At 25.0% G+C, this 13,881-nt stretch overlaps 3 protein-coding genes across 9 annotated transcripts; 2 read left to right on the top strand and 1 right to left on the bottom strand.

Annotated features, from left to right (window-relative positions):
• The first annotated feature begins 1,619 nt into the window (after window positions 1–1,619).
• Window positions 1,620–4,961, top strand: LOC108003067 (E3 ubiquitin-protein ligase TRIM23). Of its 7 annotated transcripts, none has more exons than XM_062078001.1 (7): window positions 1,620–1,726; window positions 2,402–2,489; window positions 2,613–3,173; window positions 3,232–3,340; window positions 3,435–3,808; window positions 4,002–4,370; window positions 4,520–4,961. In XM_062078001.1, the coding sequence occupies exons 2-7, from the start codon at window positions 2,421–2,423 to the stop codon at window positions 4,712–4,714; spliced, it is 1,677 nt and encodes a 558-aa protein (XP_061933985.1). In that variant the 5' UTR covers window positions 1,620–1,726; window positions 2,402–2,420; the 3' UTR covers window positions 4,715–4,961. The 7 variants fall into 7 exon arrangements, with proteins under 7 accessions (XP_061933985.1, XP_016920650.1, XP_061933986.1 ...); XM_017065161.3 differs by lacking the exon at window positions 1,620–1,726 and adding an exon at window positions 1,773–1,952; XM_062078002.1 differs by lacking the exon at window positions 1,620–1,726 and adding an exon at window positions 1,784–1,839.
• LOC108003097 (calreticulin) lies at window positions 4,953–9,305 on the bottom strand. Its single transcript, XM_017065199.3, has 8 exons — window positions 8,973–9,305; window positions 8,051–8,155; window positions 7,684–7,887; window positions 7,199–7,350; window positions 6,626–6,892; window positions 6,320–6,556; window positions 5,983–6,126; window positions 4,953–5,790 (listed from the first exon to the last, which is right to left on the bottom strand). Exons 1-8 carry the CDS (start codon window positions 9,055–9,057, stop codon window positions 5,773–5,775), a joined length of 1,212 nt encoding a protein of 403 aa, XP_016920688.1. The 5' UTR covers window positions 9,058–9,305; the 3' UTR covers window positions 4,953–5,772.
• Window positions 9,306–9,985: 680 nt separating this feature from the next.
• Window positions 9,986–13,508, top strand: LOC108003058 (uncharacterized). The gene is made up of 7 exons (XM_017065148.3): window positions 9,986–10,382; window positions 10,604–11,355; window positions 11,478–11,798; window positions 11,878–12,250; window positions 12,336–12,657; window positions 12,818–12,990; window positions 13,311–13,508. Exons 1-7 carry the CDS (start codon window positions 10,152–10,154, stop codon window positions 13,347–13,349), a joined length of 2,211 nt encoding a protein of 736 aa, XP_016920637.1. The 5' UTR covers window positions 9,986–10,151; the 3' UTR covers window positions 13,350–13,508.
• Window positions 13,509–13,881: the final 373 nt, after the last annotated feature.

The raw sequence follows: 13,881 nt of genomic DNA, 5'->3' as shown, positions 1-13,881 counted from the left end.
TATATATATATATATATATCTCAATTTAAATATTTTACTATGCTAATTATGTTTTAATATTTATTGAGTAAAATAAAATGTGAAATTATATGATAAATAAGAATCAAATGTTATTAACATTTGAATTATAATATTTAAAATAAATTGTATAAATAAAAAAATAATCTTTTATTGAATTTGCATTGGACATACGTAACGAAGAAATTATTACATTTACCACAAAATATTTTTAATTATAGATGATATACTATGATTTAAGTTGATTTAGTAGAGGTTAAATTAAAATTTTTAAATTGATTAAAATATATATATTTTCTTTTTCATGAAAATAATACATTAATAATTGTTAACATATTATTATAATAGTATAAGCTTGTATCAAAAACAAAATAATGCAACATTTAATAAATAATTTAGCGTATAATAAATACAAATAAGAATTTGGAAATTTTTATAGGTTATATAATTAGAATTAATATTTTTTAATATAATTAATAATAATATAATTTAATGTAAAACATATTCAATAATATTATTATAAAGATAACTTTATTAAATAAAACTTATAAAATTTAGTTTTTTATTATATTTTATTATTATATTACATATTATATTTTCTGCAACATTAGATTGCATTAAATTAGTTTACTAATATTACATTCCAATACCTGAAAGATATTATAATAATAAATATAAATAATTATAATAAATCTAAATATAAATTGTATTTTATATAAATTATATTAATAAGATTCTTACATATTATTTCAGCAAGTGATAACGAAGAACTAAGAAAGGAAGAGATAATCCACTTCCAAAAAAAAGAATGAAAGTTGCAGTTAACACATATCTATTTTGGATATTTATTGGAAGATTCTGTAATAATAAAATTTTTTAATTTTTAGATTTTAATCAATAATAAAGATAAATATAAAATAATATAAAGATAATAATATTATATGAAATATAAAGATAATATTATTATATCAATTTAATTAATAGTAAAAATAAGAATAGGTTAAAAAAGAATACAATGATAATTTCAAGACTAATTTATCTAGAATTTATATGCCTCTTATTTTTTATTAGAAAATATTAAATTAAATATTAGTAATATATTACGCATAATACGCATTATATAATAAAATATTACTTTTACTTACAGCACCAGGGAAACCTTCCGGTCCATGATCTTCACTTTTTCTTACAGTAGTAGTTTTGAAAGATCTTATAAAATTTCGTAAAACTGTTCTTATAGCTGACATTTTTATAATTTCGTACTGTTTGTTATTACGTCTAGCTTTTTTGACAAAATGGCGATGAATCGTCTGCTTCGAACAAGTACAAGCACAGTCGGGGTAATAGTAAATCAGTTATCAGACTTTTATTCAAAAACATAAAGTTACTAGAAATTACTAGTTATAGCTTCTCATGATTTTATAAATCTTTATTACAAATTATAAACTTATTAATCAATAATCATTTTTATATCATTTAGAGACTTTATAAAATTTATAATTAGAAAAATAGATTTTTAGATTTAATAATATTAAATGATCATATATATATATATACAACATATAGAAATGCGTACGTAAATAAAGTCACATGTTTAATATATAAGGAAAATAAAGATCAATTTATAATTCAAAAATGTAAAATAAAAAGATATTTACCCTTATATTAATTTATTTATGGAATTATTCGATGTTGAATAAATATAAAAGTTATGTCGATAAATAATGATATATGTAACAATGATATATTGATTTTGATATAAATATGTCATTAGCCAATAACTAAAATCGCAATATCTATTTGTTTCGCGTTTTGATTTGTGTACATTTTTCGTAATTTAATTCATTGATATATAGTAATCAATAATATATTAATAATAAAATGAATTAAAATGAAATAAAATAAAATGAAACTTACTAACTTTTTAAATTCATGTAAAATAATAATTTTTCATTGTATAACTAAACAAAATCTATAATGCAGTGTATTTAAATATGTATAGGAGAATATTTTGAACTTCTAATTTATATTATAAATGTTAAATTACATTACAATTATTATAAATAACAATATTTATTTTTATTTACTTATGTTTTTAAATACTATTATTGATTTAAATGTTTCGTAATGTATAATATTTCGGTTAAATTCAAAAGAATATTATTTTGTTATGTATAAAAATATGTTTTAACGTCAACTATAATTTCATATTATTAACCTGAAATATCATTTAATGAAAGTATGAAGAATTAAATAAAAATTTATTTGAAAATATTTTATTTTAAGTTTGCTTACTTATATTAATTTATATTATTCTTTTTTCTAATAATATTTTATGTATTATTAGGATATATATTATATAATAAAATATATATTATTTCAGTTTTTGTTAAAAAATTATCATGACTAATAACGTAAATCATCTGAACAAATATTTTAAGCAAACTTTGAAACCTACTGTAAGAACAAATGTAAGCTATACTGATTTGAAATATTTTTTATATTATTATTTATAAATTTTTATATAATAAACTATAATTTAAATTTCTACTTTTTATTTTAAATATAATAATTTTAATAATTTCAATTTTTAGGTGCTAGAATGTCGTGTTTGTGAAGAAGTATTTACTATTGATGGAATAAAAGTACCAAGATTGTTACATTGTGGTCATACAGTATGTCATTCTTGTCTTTTGCGATTGAGACCTTGTATGACAGATCAACAGTTTTTATTGTGTCCTTTTGATAGACAACCAACAGGCATTAGTCAGAATAATATTTATAATTTGAAGAAAAATTTTGCTTTGATTGAATTATTAGAAAGATTAGAACAATCTAATAGTGAGAAACTACTGTTACTTGAAAGGGAAAGACTTCAATCTAGTCAATCTTGTGATGAAGATGAGGCTCATACTGCAGTATTATATTGTACAATTTGTATGACTCACTTATGTGAAAATTGTGATAGTATTATTCATTCTTCAAAAACATTAAGCAAACATAAACGTGTACCTCTATCAGAGAAACCAAAAGATAAACCTAAATGTCCAGTACATACAACACATGTAGCAGAATTTACTTGCACTCAGGAAGGCTGTCATAATTCTCTTATGTGTTATTTATGCAAGGATTATGGTAGACATAGCACACATAAGGTAATAAAAATAATTTGCATAATAATATAATTAGTTCTACTATCTTATTTAATTGCAGTTAGCTTTGGTAGAAGTTGAGGCAGAAAATATTAGAAAATCTATAATCACTGCTTTACAGAAAATGACTCAATTTATGGAGAGTATGAGAGATACAGCAAATAGAATTGGTATGATTATTATTTTTATTTTAATTTCTTATTAAAAAATATAACTTCAATGTAAAGACAAAATTAGTAAATTCATATCAATTATTATTATTAGAAACAGTGATACAAGAATTAGAAGGATGGACAATAGAGGATGCAAGACAAAGAGTACGTCAACACTTTGAGGAATTAAGAGCTCTTTTAGCTGATCAAGAAAATGCAGCTATATCTTGTGTTGAAACAGAAACACGTGAGAGATTGTGCGCTTTGAGACAACAACAACAAGATTTAACTATTACAAGATCTCAGGTAGCTGATGTGTGTATTCAATGTGAGAGCATTTTAGATTCTGAAGATTGGAAATTATTAAGTAGTGCAACAAAAGTTAAAGAAGTGTTAACTACATTGGAACAACAACAACAACATTATGCTCAACTTGATCCTGATTTTCTCACACCTGAATCTTCTATACCCATAATATTCAGTCGGGTACGTTTATCATGTATTGTATGTACTGGATATCATTGAATATTATCATTGAATCAAAAAATCAGAAATTGATATTGTTAATATAATTTTCTGATTTGAAAGATAAAATGCAAAAATATTTAACATAAATTTTTAATGTTAAATAATAAATTTTATAAAAAATAATTCACAATGCATATAAATTTATTTATAGGATAATAGAGTACATATTGGTACAAAAATTGATATGCGTGTTGTAATCTTGGGGTTGGATGGTGCTGGAAAAACAAGCATTCTATCAGCTATGAGAGGTATTACGCTTTCTGGACCGCCAATTCCTACAATTGGCTTCAATGTGGAAAATCTAGAGTACAAAAATCTAGTATTTACTTTATGGGATGTTGGTGGACAGCAAAAATTCAGGCCATTATGGAAACATTACTATCATAATACACAGGCTGTTATTTTTGTTATTGATGCTAGTGATAGATCTAGATTTAAAGAAGCGCAAAATGAATTATCAAAAATTGTAAATGAACGTGAATTGAAGGATGCTTTGTTTCTCATATATGCTAATAAACAGGTAAAATAGATTATTTATATTTATATATTTGTATTGCTCAAATGATAGTTGATTAATCTTATCAATTTTTCTAATTACTTTTTTTTTTTTTTTAGTTTTTATAATTTGTAATTGTTTTTTTTTCTTATTATCATTTTTTTATTTTATAGGATGTCAGTGGTTGCGCCAGTGTTGAAGAATTAACTGAAATCTTATGTTTGCAAAAATTATGTTGTGGTAGAGCATGGCATATACAAGGTTCATCATTAATCACAAATGATTGTGGTTCTACACAAGGTTTAGATTGGTTAACTCAACAGTTAGGTGCACATGAAACATTGTATACGATACCAATGGTATCGTAAAATTTATTTATTACTATTCTTTTCTGTAGAAATGTAGATACAAGATAATAATGAAAAAACACAAACTTTTGCATTTCCATATTAATATAATTTGTATGTTACACATACTATGAATATTTTTGTTATTTAACAATTGTGATAATATTTGAGATATTTATGCATTAAATTATTTGGCTTTGAAGTATTATCAAGCTATATTATATATAATCAAAAGGCGAAAATAAACAGCCTGAGCATGTCTAGAAAAGACTTATTTATTTTATTACATTGGTTACTTGGTTTTGTATTTATTAATACATAATCATACCAATCGTATTTATATTTATATTTCATTCAGTCATATTTGCACACATCCGATCATTCTTACATTTTAACTGGAGCGAGCTTTTTAATACGCGCGTACACTGTACGGAAATCGAAATAATATATAATATATATATTTATATATATATAATATAGCATCATTAAATTACATCTCAATTATCTTTCAATTGTATATAAAAACACTTGACAAACAAAAACGGAACAACTTAGAGTCTTTTTCTGGAGCTGTGCCATGGGAGGGATATAGGGCAAGATGACTCTGATGTATATATGCCATACAGCATATAATGCCATATATATAATTACGTTCACATAACGTATTTTGATAACACATAATGAGCACTTTGACTTCTTTTTGGACACTTAATATTTATGATGTAACCTTTCACTAATGAATTTCATGGAACACGATCGAATAATCGAAGATTAGATTAAAAAGTTTAGGCTATGAAAATGAGGCCATATTTTAAATATAAAAGAAAAATAAAAAAAAGATGAAGAAACTTCGAAAAATTCACTGACATAAAAAATTTTTTACAAGTTTTATAATTTGTTTTTTTTTTTTACTTATTCAATTTAAAAGAATCCGTTGATTTTTTGGTAATGATTAGTTTTTCTTTTTTTTTTTTTTTCATTATTATAATCTTTTGTGTTTTTCATGGAAAATTAGTGCGTATTGCGGTTACACAGCTCCTGGAATACAGTCTGTGTTCGTATCGATTACGACACATTATTTACAATTCATCATGTTCCTGAAAAAAAAAAACAAAAAAGTATTAATAATGCATTTAAAATTTAAAAAAAAAAAGGAATTATTTAATATCACTCTCAGTAACGAGGAATTCCAGCCATTTTATTAATCAATTTAAATCAGAGCTAAATAGTATCATCATAGATTCGAACGAAGAAAGAATTGCTATTAATATTTTTTAAATGGATCTTACTTCAGTATCAGGGACATTATTTTCCTCTTCATCTGCATCTTCATCATCATCATCATCCTTATTATCTTCATTTTCTTTGCTTTCTTTTTGTCTTTGTTTTCTTTCTTCCTCATCTTGAGTTTCTTTCATCTTTTTCTCACCTTCCTAAAACATGTGTAAAATCACATGTGTAAATTTATGTTATTTTATATTCAAAAACACGGCAGTAGCTATGTTACTTCAGCAACGAGGAATTCCAGCTTTTTATCATTCATTAGAATCAGCAACGCCTTTGACATCATTATATTATTTCTACTAATTTTGATCACAACCTTATTTTTTTGTTACTGAAACTTACTAAAGTAGGTTTCCAAACTTCTTCGCCAAATTTACGAGCAACTTCAGGATCATCTGTGATGAGAACATTATCAAAAATTGTTCCAGATCTCACTTGCCATAGATCAAAACCAATAGCGCAAATTTCATCTCTTTTATATAATTCTGGATCAGGTGTGTATTCAGGATTATCAATTTCTGGATGAATCCATGGTCCTTTATAGTTAGGATTATCAATTTGTTTTGGTTTCCATTCACCCTTAATATAAAAAAATCAATTAAAATAAATATTTATTTTAATCATTTGTTTAATTTATATATAGCTAACTTTATATTCAGGATTATCAATCATTGGAGCTTCCCATTCTCCATCCATTTCATCATCCCAATCTTCAGGTTTAGTAGCTTCAGGATCAGGAATATGTTCAGGTTTATCCCAATCTTCTGGCTTCTGGTCATCAGGATCAGGAATGGTAGGTTTATCATCCCAATCTTCAGGTTTGCTCTGAGATGGATCTTTAATTTTTTTTGGTGGAAGAAAATCCCAATCTGCTTCTAGTTCACCAGATTCCACTTCTTCATTGTCAATTAGAACCTAGAAAACCAATATGAAAATTTGAAAATTTCAATAAATATTCCAAATTTTGAAACGAATTATGGAATATCGTTCTTTATTATTTTAAAAAAATAATGTGATTTATATATATATATATATATATATATATATATACACAGAAAATAATATATAGATATATATATATATATATTTTACACAGAAAATAATCATTACTGTTCAAGATCCTCGAATATCTATTTATTAAAGTAAATTAATGAGAACATGTAATTCTAGGTTTGATATATTTCGTAATTTCATTATACTTTTATCTTTCATTTTTTTTACCTTATATGTATTATCAGGTTTGACAATCAAAGTATATAAGTGAGTATAAATGTCATCTTTACAACGAATATCCTTATTAATTAGAAGGTTCTTTCCCTTATAACTGAAGATCACATGAACTTTCTTTGTTCCTGGTCCACAAATATCAGGTCCTGTAAAAAAGCATATATTTAGCAAAAATTAATTTATAAATAATTATAAATTCTGCTAGAAACATATCAAGTTATATATTTATTTTTAGACAAATACTTAAAAATTTTTTCAATACATTTGCTAAATCAAACATTTTATTATTTTTTCAATATATAATTAACAAAATATAAATGTATCTTAACTGGTGCCTGAAATATGTATAATTACTATAATCAGGGCATAAGTAAGAATTTATTCTCCGAGATCCATTAGCACTAGTATATAATTATCAAGATATAACCAATGACTCTAGGCTCGGATTTTTAATATTTATTTAATATAATTATTCTTACCAAACATAATTTGATATGGACTATCACCATGCATATCTTTTTGATCCAAAGAACAGTCAAATATTTTAACATATCCACCACCACAATCAATATTCTGTTCATGTTTAACAGTAAATTGAATGACAAGTGTTTTGTCTTTATTATTGAATGGTTTAAATTTTCTACTTAAGGCATAAAATCTTGCATCTTGAGATGTCTGGATACCTGTTTTAGATAAATAAATATAATAAGATAAAAAAATTATAATATAAATAAAAGTACAATTTCATATAAATTATGTTAAATTATAATTATTTTCAATATTTTTAATAATATAAATAATTTTTATATGAGTTTATTAATTGTACAACAAGTTTCTGCTTATTACCTTTATCATTCTCTGGATCATTCCAGAATTTTCCATGCCCTAAAATAAACTTTCCAAATTCTTTTCCAGGATGTTCAGAATACACCCAATTTTTTTCCCAGGAATCTGTAAAAAAATCTTTCATAAGAATATAATCGTAATATAATAAATAATTTTATAATAACAATTAATTTTCTATATTTCTAATTTTTCCTTCAAAAATAAATGATAATAAAAAAATTTTAATTATATAAATTTTAATTTATAGAAATTTAGAATACTCGGAAAATTATTAATCTCAAATATTAAAATTAAAATCAATATTTTTTTCAATTATCTTATAAAAAAGTTCTAATTTTCGATAATAATCGAATATTTATATCTTGAATTGAATTAATCGCGATACATAGTTAACATATTTTCGAAGCATAGACAAGTTTATTTCTTGAAGCATTCACTACAGATCAACCAATCGATTGCGCGTCATGTCGGCGAAACGCAAACCGTATGCTTATGGCCTTTGCCACGAGATGATGGTTCTCATGCCACGTTCGCATTAACTTCGATTTTTTCACCAGGCATATGGCATCATAAACAATTCCAACGCTCGATCATGAAATTGAACATTAATTATGCACAAATTCGTATACACGGGTGCACAGCATTGCGGAAACGATCGAGGCAAGGGCGTGTGGTTACCAAGGAGAAATACACTATTCGGTCTCCCCTAGAGTCTATTATCAGATTTTCTGGAAAGTACTTCACAATTAACCCATTGAGAATTATCTCAATTAATGACTTTGATGTGGTTTTTACACAAAAAATTGGCAGAAAAATCTTATAAACTGTTCTGAACTCTGTTTGATCCGAAATAGATGATTTCGAAATGGAGTAAGGAAATTGAAAATGAAACGATCGGAAATGTTTCAAAATGTTTACTTACCATCAAGAAATTTTTCTTCAAAGTAGATCTCTGCTGTGGCGATTGTAATCGCCAACAGAAGCAAAAATGAGCAGAAAGATCGCATTTTCAAACGCCGGGACGACAAAAGTCCAATCGACGATGATGCTTATTCTACGACGAACTAGCCGATAATGCTCGATTCGTGGATGTGGTTGGTGAGTTAGTGGCCGCTAAGGTAGACAGATGGAGGGTGCTCATTGGCTAGTATGCAATCGCCAATCAGAGCTGACCACGCTCAACCAACAAAGCGCCACGCCGTGGCAGCTTTAGCCATACCATACGCACATAACCTCACGTCAGCAATTACTTCATTTTATCTATTGTTGATATGATATAAGATTGGGAATAATAATTTAACAGAATTCTTATTGGTTCATTTCTTGATGACCAGTGGTTGGAGCGATATTCAAATAGAACTAAATTTAATTACTTATTTTTAATTATTGATTTCTTTTAAATATATAAAATAAAATTATTTAGAATTATTTTGTATTAATAATATATAATATTATTATAAAGATATATATAAATTATATATAAATATATAATATTATTATAAAATTAAAATTATTATATATAGAAATTACAATAAATTAAAAAATAATTATATTTATTATTTTTATATTATATTTAAATAATATTATTTATACCTAATTCAATATTCTCCAGTTCCCAGTATTTGTAAACACTTGTATAATTAAACTATAAAGCAAATCATTAAATAACAAGTAGCTTATCATACATAATAATATTTGAAAATTATGTAACCAACTATTGTTCAAAACTATTTCACGTCTTGTTATAAAATTCAATCTCTTTTTCTTTTATCGGATATATATTAATAATTTGATTATTTTGTCCATGTAAGGAATTAAACTTCTCATTTATTATAAATACTAATCCAACGTTTCGTATTTTTATTGATACAACCACTTATTGTATCTTAATAGGGTGAATATCTTCATGAGGCGTATCAAGTTTCAGAGCATATTGTATACAAATCTGTTTCCTTGACAACGACTTCTAGTAGACATATTACTTTTCGGTCAACCTGCCACAAAATTTACAAGTGAAGCCAGTTAAGTCCAGTCAGACCAGAGGAGTCCTCCTCTGCGGATGGATCTAGAAGAAAATAGAAAAAATTAAAAAAAGGAAAAAATGTTGCATTCAAAAGCGACAGCTGCTTTGTTGAGATTGAAGGAAATGGATAGGAAGTATAATATAAAACGCAATGAGGGTAAACGAGTTCACAATAATATTAGTACTGAAAGTTCTCCGGAAAGCTCTCCAAGGGTCCTGCAAATTAATTCTAAGCCTTTAAATAACAAATATAAATCAGAAGATCCAATTTTACCAATTATACTTGCAGAAAAAGAAATAAAGTCTAAGGTTTGATTACAATTTGGGATATTAAAATGATTAATGAAAATCTTCAAGGTCATACAAGATACATTTAAATTTGGAAATTATTAAAAAGAATATTATATAATTATTTTTAAAATTATTTATATTGATATTTTTTTAGAATCTCAAAAAATTAAAATAATTCTTTTGTAATTTCTAATTTTCAAATAATGCTTATTTTATTTAGTTATTCAATACTTCTACAGGCATGTCCTAAATCCAAAATGGAGATTGAGATTTCAATTAATCATGAAAAAGGTGATGAATCTTCAGTCAATGATAACCTGACCTTGAAAAACTCATTTATGATGTCTCCCGAAACAAAATCCATAATTGAAAATAAAAATATTGAAATTGGGGAAGAAAAAAATATTTCAAAGACAAAAGTATCTCCTAAGAATATTTTAACTTTACAAACTATTTCTGAAGTCAAGGTTAAGATTCCTATGCTAGGATCTGGGGATTCCTCACGAAACAGTGATAATTCTTCTGTTGCTACAGTACTTTCCAAACGATCAGATGTTTCTGAAATAATCTCAGAAACTATTAAATCTGTGAACGAGATTTCATCTAGAAAAAGTGACGAGAAATTGAATATATCTAGAATGATAATGATCGAGGATAACGTTTCAATATCTAACATCGATGATAACGAAACGACAATAGAGGAAGTTATCAGAATAAGTGAAGAAAAAAGCGAAATCACAACCGAATTATCACATATAATGGATAAAAATATTTCTATAGAAAAAGTTTCTTCTAGAGAGGAACGAAAGATACATTACGAAGATGATACTTTTGAAGAAGCTTCAAGTTCTGTTGAATCAGCCAGTTCTGTTGAAGAAAGACTAAAAGATACTTTAGAAGAGGATACTGTAATTTCTGGGGTAAAACAGATCAAGATTACTCCACACAAGCAAACAAAAATTATTCCGAAAACGGTGATCAATGAAGACAGGTTGTTAAGAATATATTAAGATTTCAATATTTTATTTTCTTCCCTTTTTTCTTTTTTTGTTTACAAAAAGCGATTAAGTAAGAAAATAAAATTAAAGAAATCGCAATCATATTCATTTTTAGAGACAGAGAAATCGTAGAAATAGTTCCGCCAAAAATAATGCAGAGCAATAGCGAGTGTGATATCGGTCTTGATGAGGAGCTATCGAATTATGTAAAAACGACAGAAAATCTTGACGAAGCAGTACCTATTAATCTTCTAAAGCTATCTAAACAAATAACACCGATGAAAAAGCACTTCAAAAGGAAAAAGTATAGGAAGTTGTCCAATGAAATTGCAGAGGAGAAAACTGACTCTTCCGTGGCTTCTGAATATGATAAATTGGAATGTAAAGAAAACAGCATAGAAACTAATGTAGGAGGGAAAGAATCTATAACATCTATGTAAGAAACAATTGTTAACTGAAATTTTTATTTTACATAAAAATAGGAAAATAAAGTATTTTTCATAAATTTGTTATAGAAAAAGTATAAAAAGTGAAAAAAAGAAAATTTTCTTATTGAATGAGCAAAACAAGGAAGAAAACATTGATAGAATAGAAGAAAGAAAATTAAATATTAATGTAGAAAATAGAGATTCGGAAATGATTTTCAAAGAAGATAAATTTTTAAGAGAGATTCCAAAACAATCAGATGTTACCAGTACTTTACGAAAATTGAATAAGGATGCAATTAATGCCATAGTTAGAAGAAACAGGATTCAAATGCCATTAGAAGTTTCAGACAAACCTATACATTGTAAAAATTGTAAAACGATAGTGAAGCTTGCTCCTACAAATATAACAACTACTATAGATGATGACAGTGATGCTTCATCTTTAGAAAATATTAAAACGGTAAATTTTTTTAAGAATATATCTTAATATTTTTATATTTCTTTATGATTGCCATTGTAAATTTTTAAAAAAAAATTTTTTATAGTTCAAGGAATATAATCACGAAGAAAAAATTAAACAGAAAAAAACTAAAAACAAAAAGACTTCAAAGTCATCGAGAAATCGAAAATCATCAAATTATAGTAAAATTGAGGAAAAGCATTCAAGATTCGATTACAAACAAACACATCGTTTAAAAAAATATGCAGCAATTTTAAAATTGCAACAAGAACGTGAAGATATTCGTAATTATTTACTGGAGTTAGAACATACGCGATTAGAATTTGATCCAAATGATTCTATGATATTTCAATTACCTGTTTTTAAACCACTAGAGTTTCCAAAAATTGCAGCATTTATCAAGCCTGGTAAATTATTTTTCTTCTTCATTTTTATTTTTAATTAAATTATTTATTTTTTTTTAAATTAATCTATTTTTGAATTATATTAATTTATAAATTTAAATAAAGTTACAACTATGATGAAATATATCTCTTTTTATTATATAAATAATTTTTTAAATAATAGACATAGAGGATACAAAGTTCAATACCAAAGATGAAGTTGCTGAGTTACAGAAGAGAATATTAATGATAAGGCAATGGTTGAAGGATCAATACATTCTTTATAGGAACTACAGCAATCTAGCACAGACAGTGAATTCAAAATATATTCCTGTTAGCCTAGAGGATGCAAAAAGAGTATGTTTTATTTATATTGTTCTTTCTAATCTACAAAAAAATTTTTTAATATCAATGCAAATTTTACAAAAAATTCTATTTATTATAAAACAGAAATATTAAAATAGAAATTATATAAATCCTTAAAAAAATTCTCCATAAAATTTTCTTAACTATTACAATATTATGCAAAAAAAAAAAAGTAAAAATTATCAATAGAAAATAAATACAAAGATGTATCAAACATGAAATGCAAAAGAAACAAATCAGGATTTTTTTTCTATCAAAAAAATTTTTTATTCAATAATCATCGAATTTTTAATGAGATAATTCTGTTTCAGACGATTCGCCAGTTACAAAAAGCGACATTTAATAGGTGATTAATCATTTTTACGAATTTGGCAACCTATGAGACATGCAACGTAATGTTGCTAAATATTATAAACAAGCTTCTTGTAATCATGTATTATATTTCCTATGTAATGATTGTCAATTTTTCTTCCATTTTGTTATGTGTAATAAACTCGTCTTAAAGTTGATTTATTCTTATTTATTTTAGATTAAATGTATATATATATATATATATATATATATAAATTAAATTATATAAATTAATACGTATATAAATTAAGATAATATATTTAATTAATGAAATTGAAAGATAAAATACAACTTCAAGAATAAATTATAAACTTTATCATACATAAAATTTAGCAATATATATCGTATAAAATTTTCATTATCAATAAAATAGATTCTAAATTAATATCAATCATTGTAAATTTAAAGATTATTTTGTAAGAATACAAACGAAAAAAATTTAGTTTCCACAAAAATATTAAAACGTTTAACCGAATCGATACTTTTATATCATGCTGAAAAGGGTCTAGGAAAAGGACAAACTGGCAAACC

The sequence above is a fragment of the Apis cerana genome, linkage group LG8 (assembly GCF_029169275.1).
Source record: "Apis cerana isolate GH-2021 linkage group LG8, AcerK_1.0, whole genome shotgun sequence".
Taxonomy (NCBI): domain Eukaryota; kingdom Metazoa; phylum Arthropoda; class Insecta; order Hymenoptera; family Apidae; genus Apis; species Apis cerana.
Note: the sequence above shows the minus strand (reverse complement) of the source record. Positions and strands in the feature narration are given on the sequence as shown.

Excerpts from the sequence above, each read along its gene's own strand:
- LOC108003067 (XM_062078001.1), top strand. The coding sequence starts at position 2,421 with ATGACTAATAACGTAAATCATCTGAACAAATATTTTAAGCAAACTTTG. Across the intron at positions 3,174-3,231 it reads GTAGACATAGCACACATAAG|TTAGCTTTGGTAGAAGTTGA; the intron begins GTAATAAAAATA and ends ATTTAATTGCAG. Across the intron at positions 4,371-4,519 it reads TCATATATGCTAATAAACAG|GATGTCAGTGGTTGCGCCAG; the intron begins GTAAAATAGATT and ends TTTATTTTATAG.
- LOC108003097 (XM_017065199.3), bottom strand. The coding sequence starts at position 9,057 with ATGCGATCTTTCTGCTCATTTTTGCTTCTGTTGGCGATTACAATCGCC. Across the intron at positions 7,351-7,683 it reads TCCATATCAAATTATGTTTG|GACCTGATATTTGTGGACCA; the intron begins GTAAGAATAATT and ends GCTTTTTTACAG. Across the intron at positions 6,557-6,625 it reads TTGATAATCCTGAATATAAA|GGTGAATGGAAACCAAAACA; the intron begins GTTAGCTATATA and ends TTTTATATTAAG.
- LOC108003058 (XM_017065148.3), top strand. The coding sequence starts at position 10,152 with ATGTTGCATTCAAAAGCGACAGCTGCTTTGTTGAGATTGAAGGAAATG. Across the intron at positions 11,799-11,877 it reads AAAGAATCTATAACATCTAT|AAAAAGTATAAAAAGTGAAA; the intron begins GTAAGAAACAAT and ends AATTTGTTATAG. Across the intron at positions 12,658-12,817 it reads TGCAGCATTTATCAAGCCTG|ACATAGAGGATACAAAGTTC; the intron begins GTAAATTATTTT and ends TTTAAATAATAG.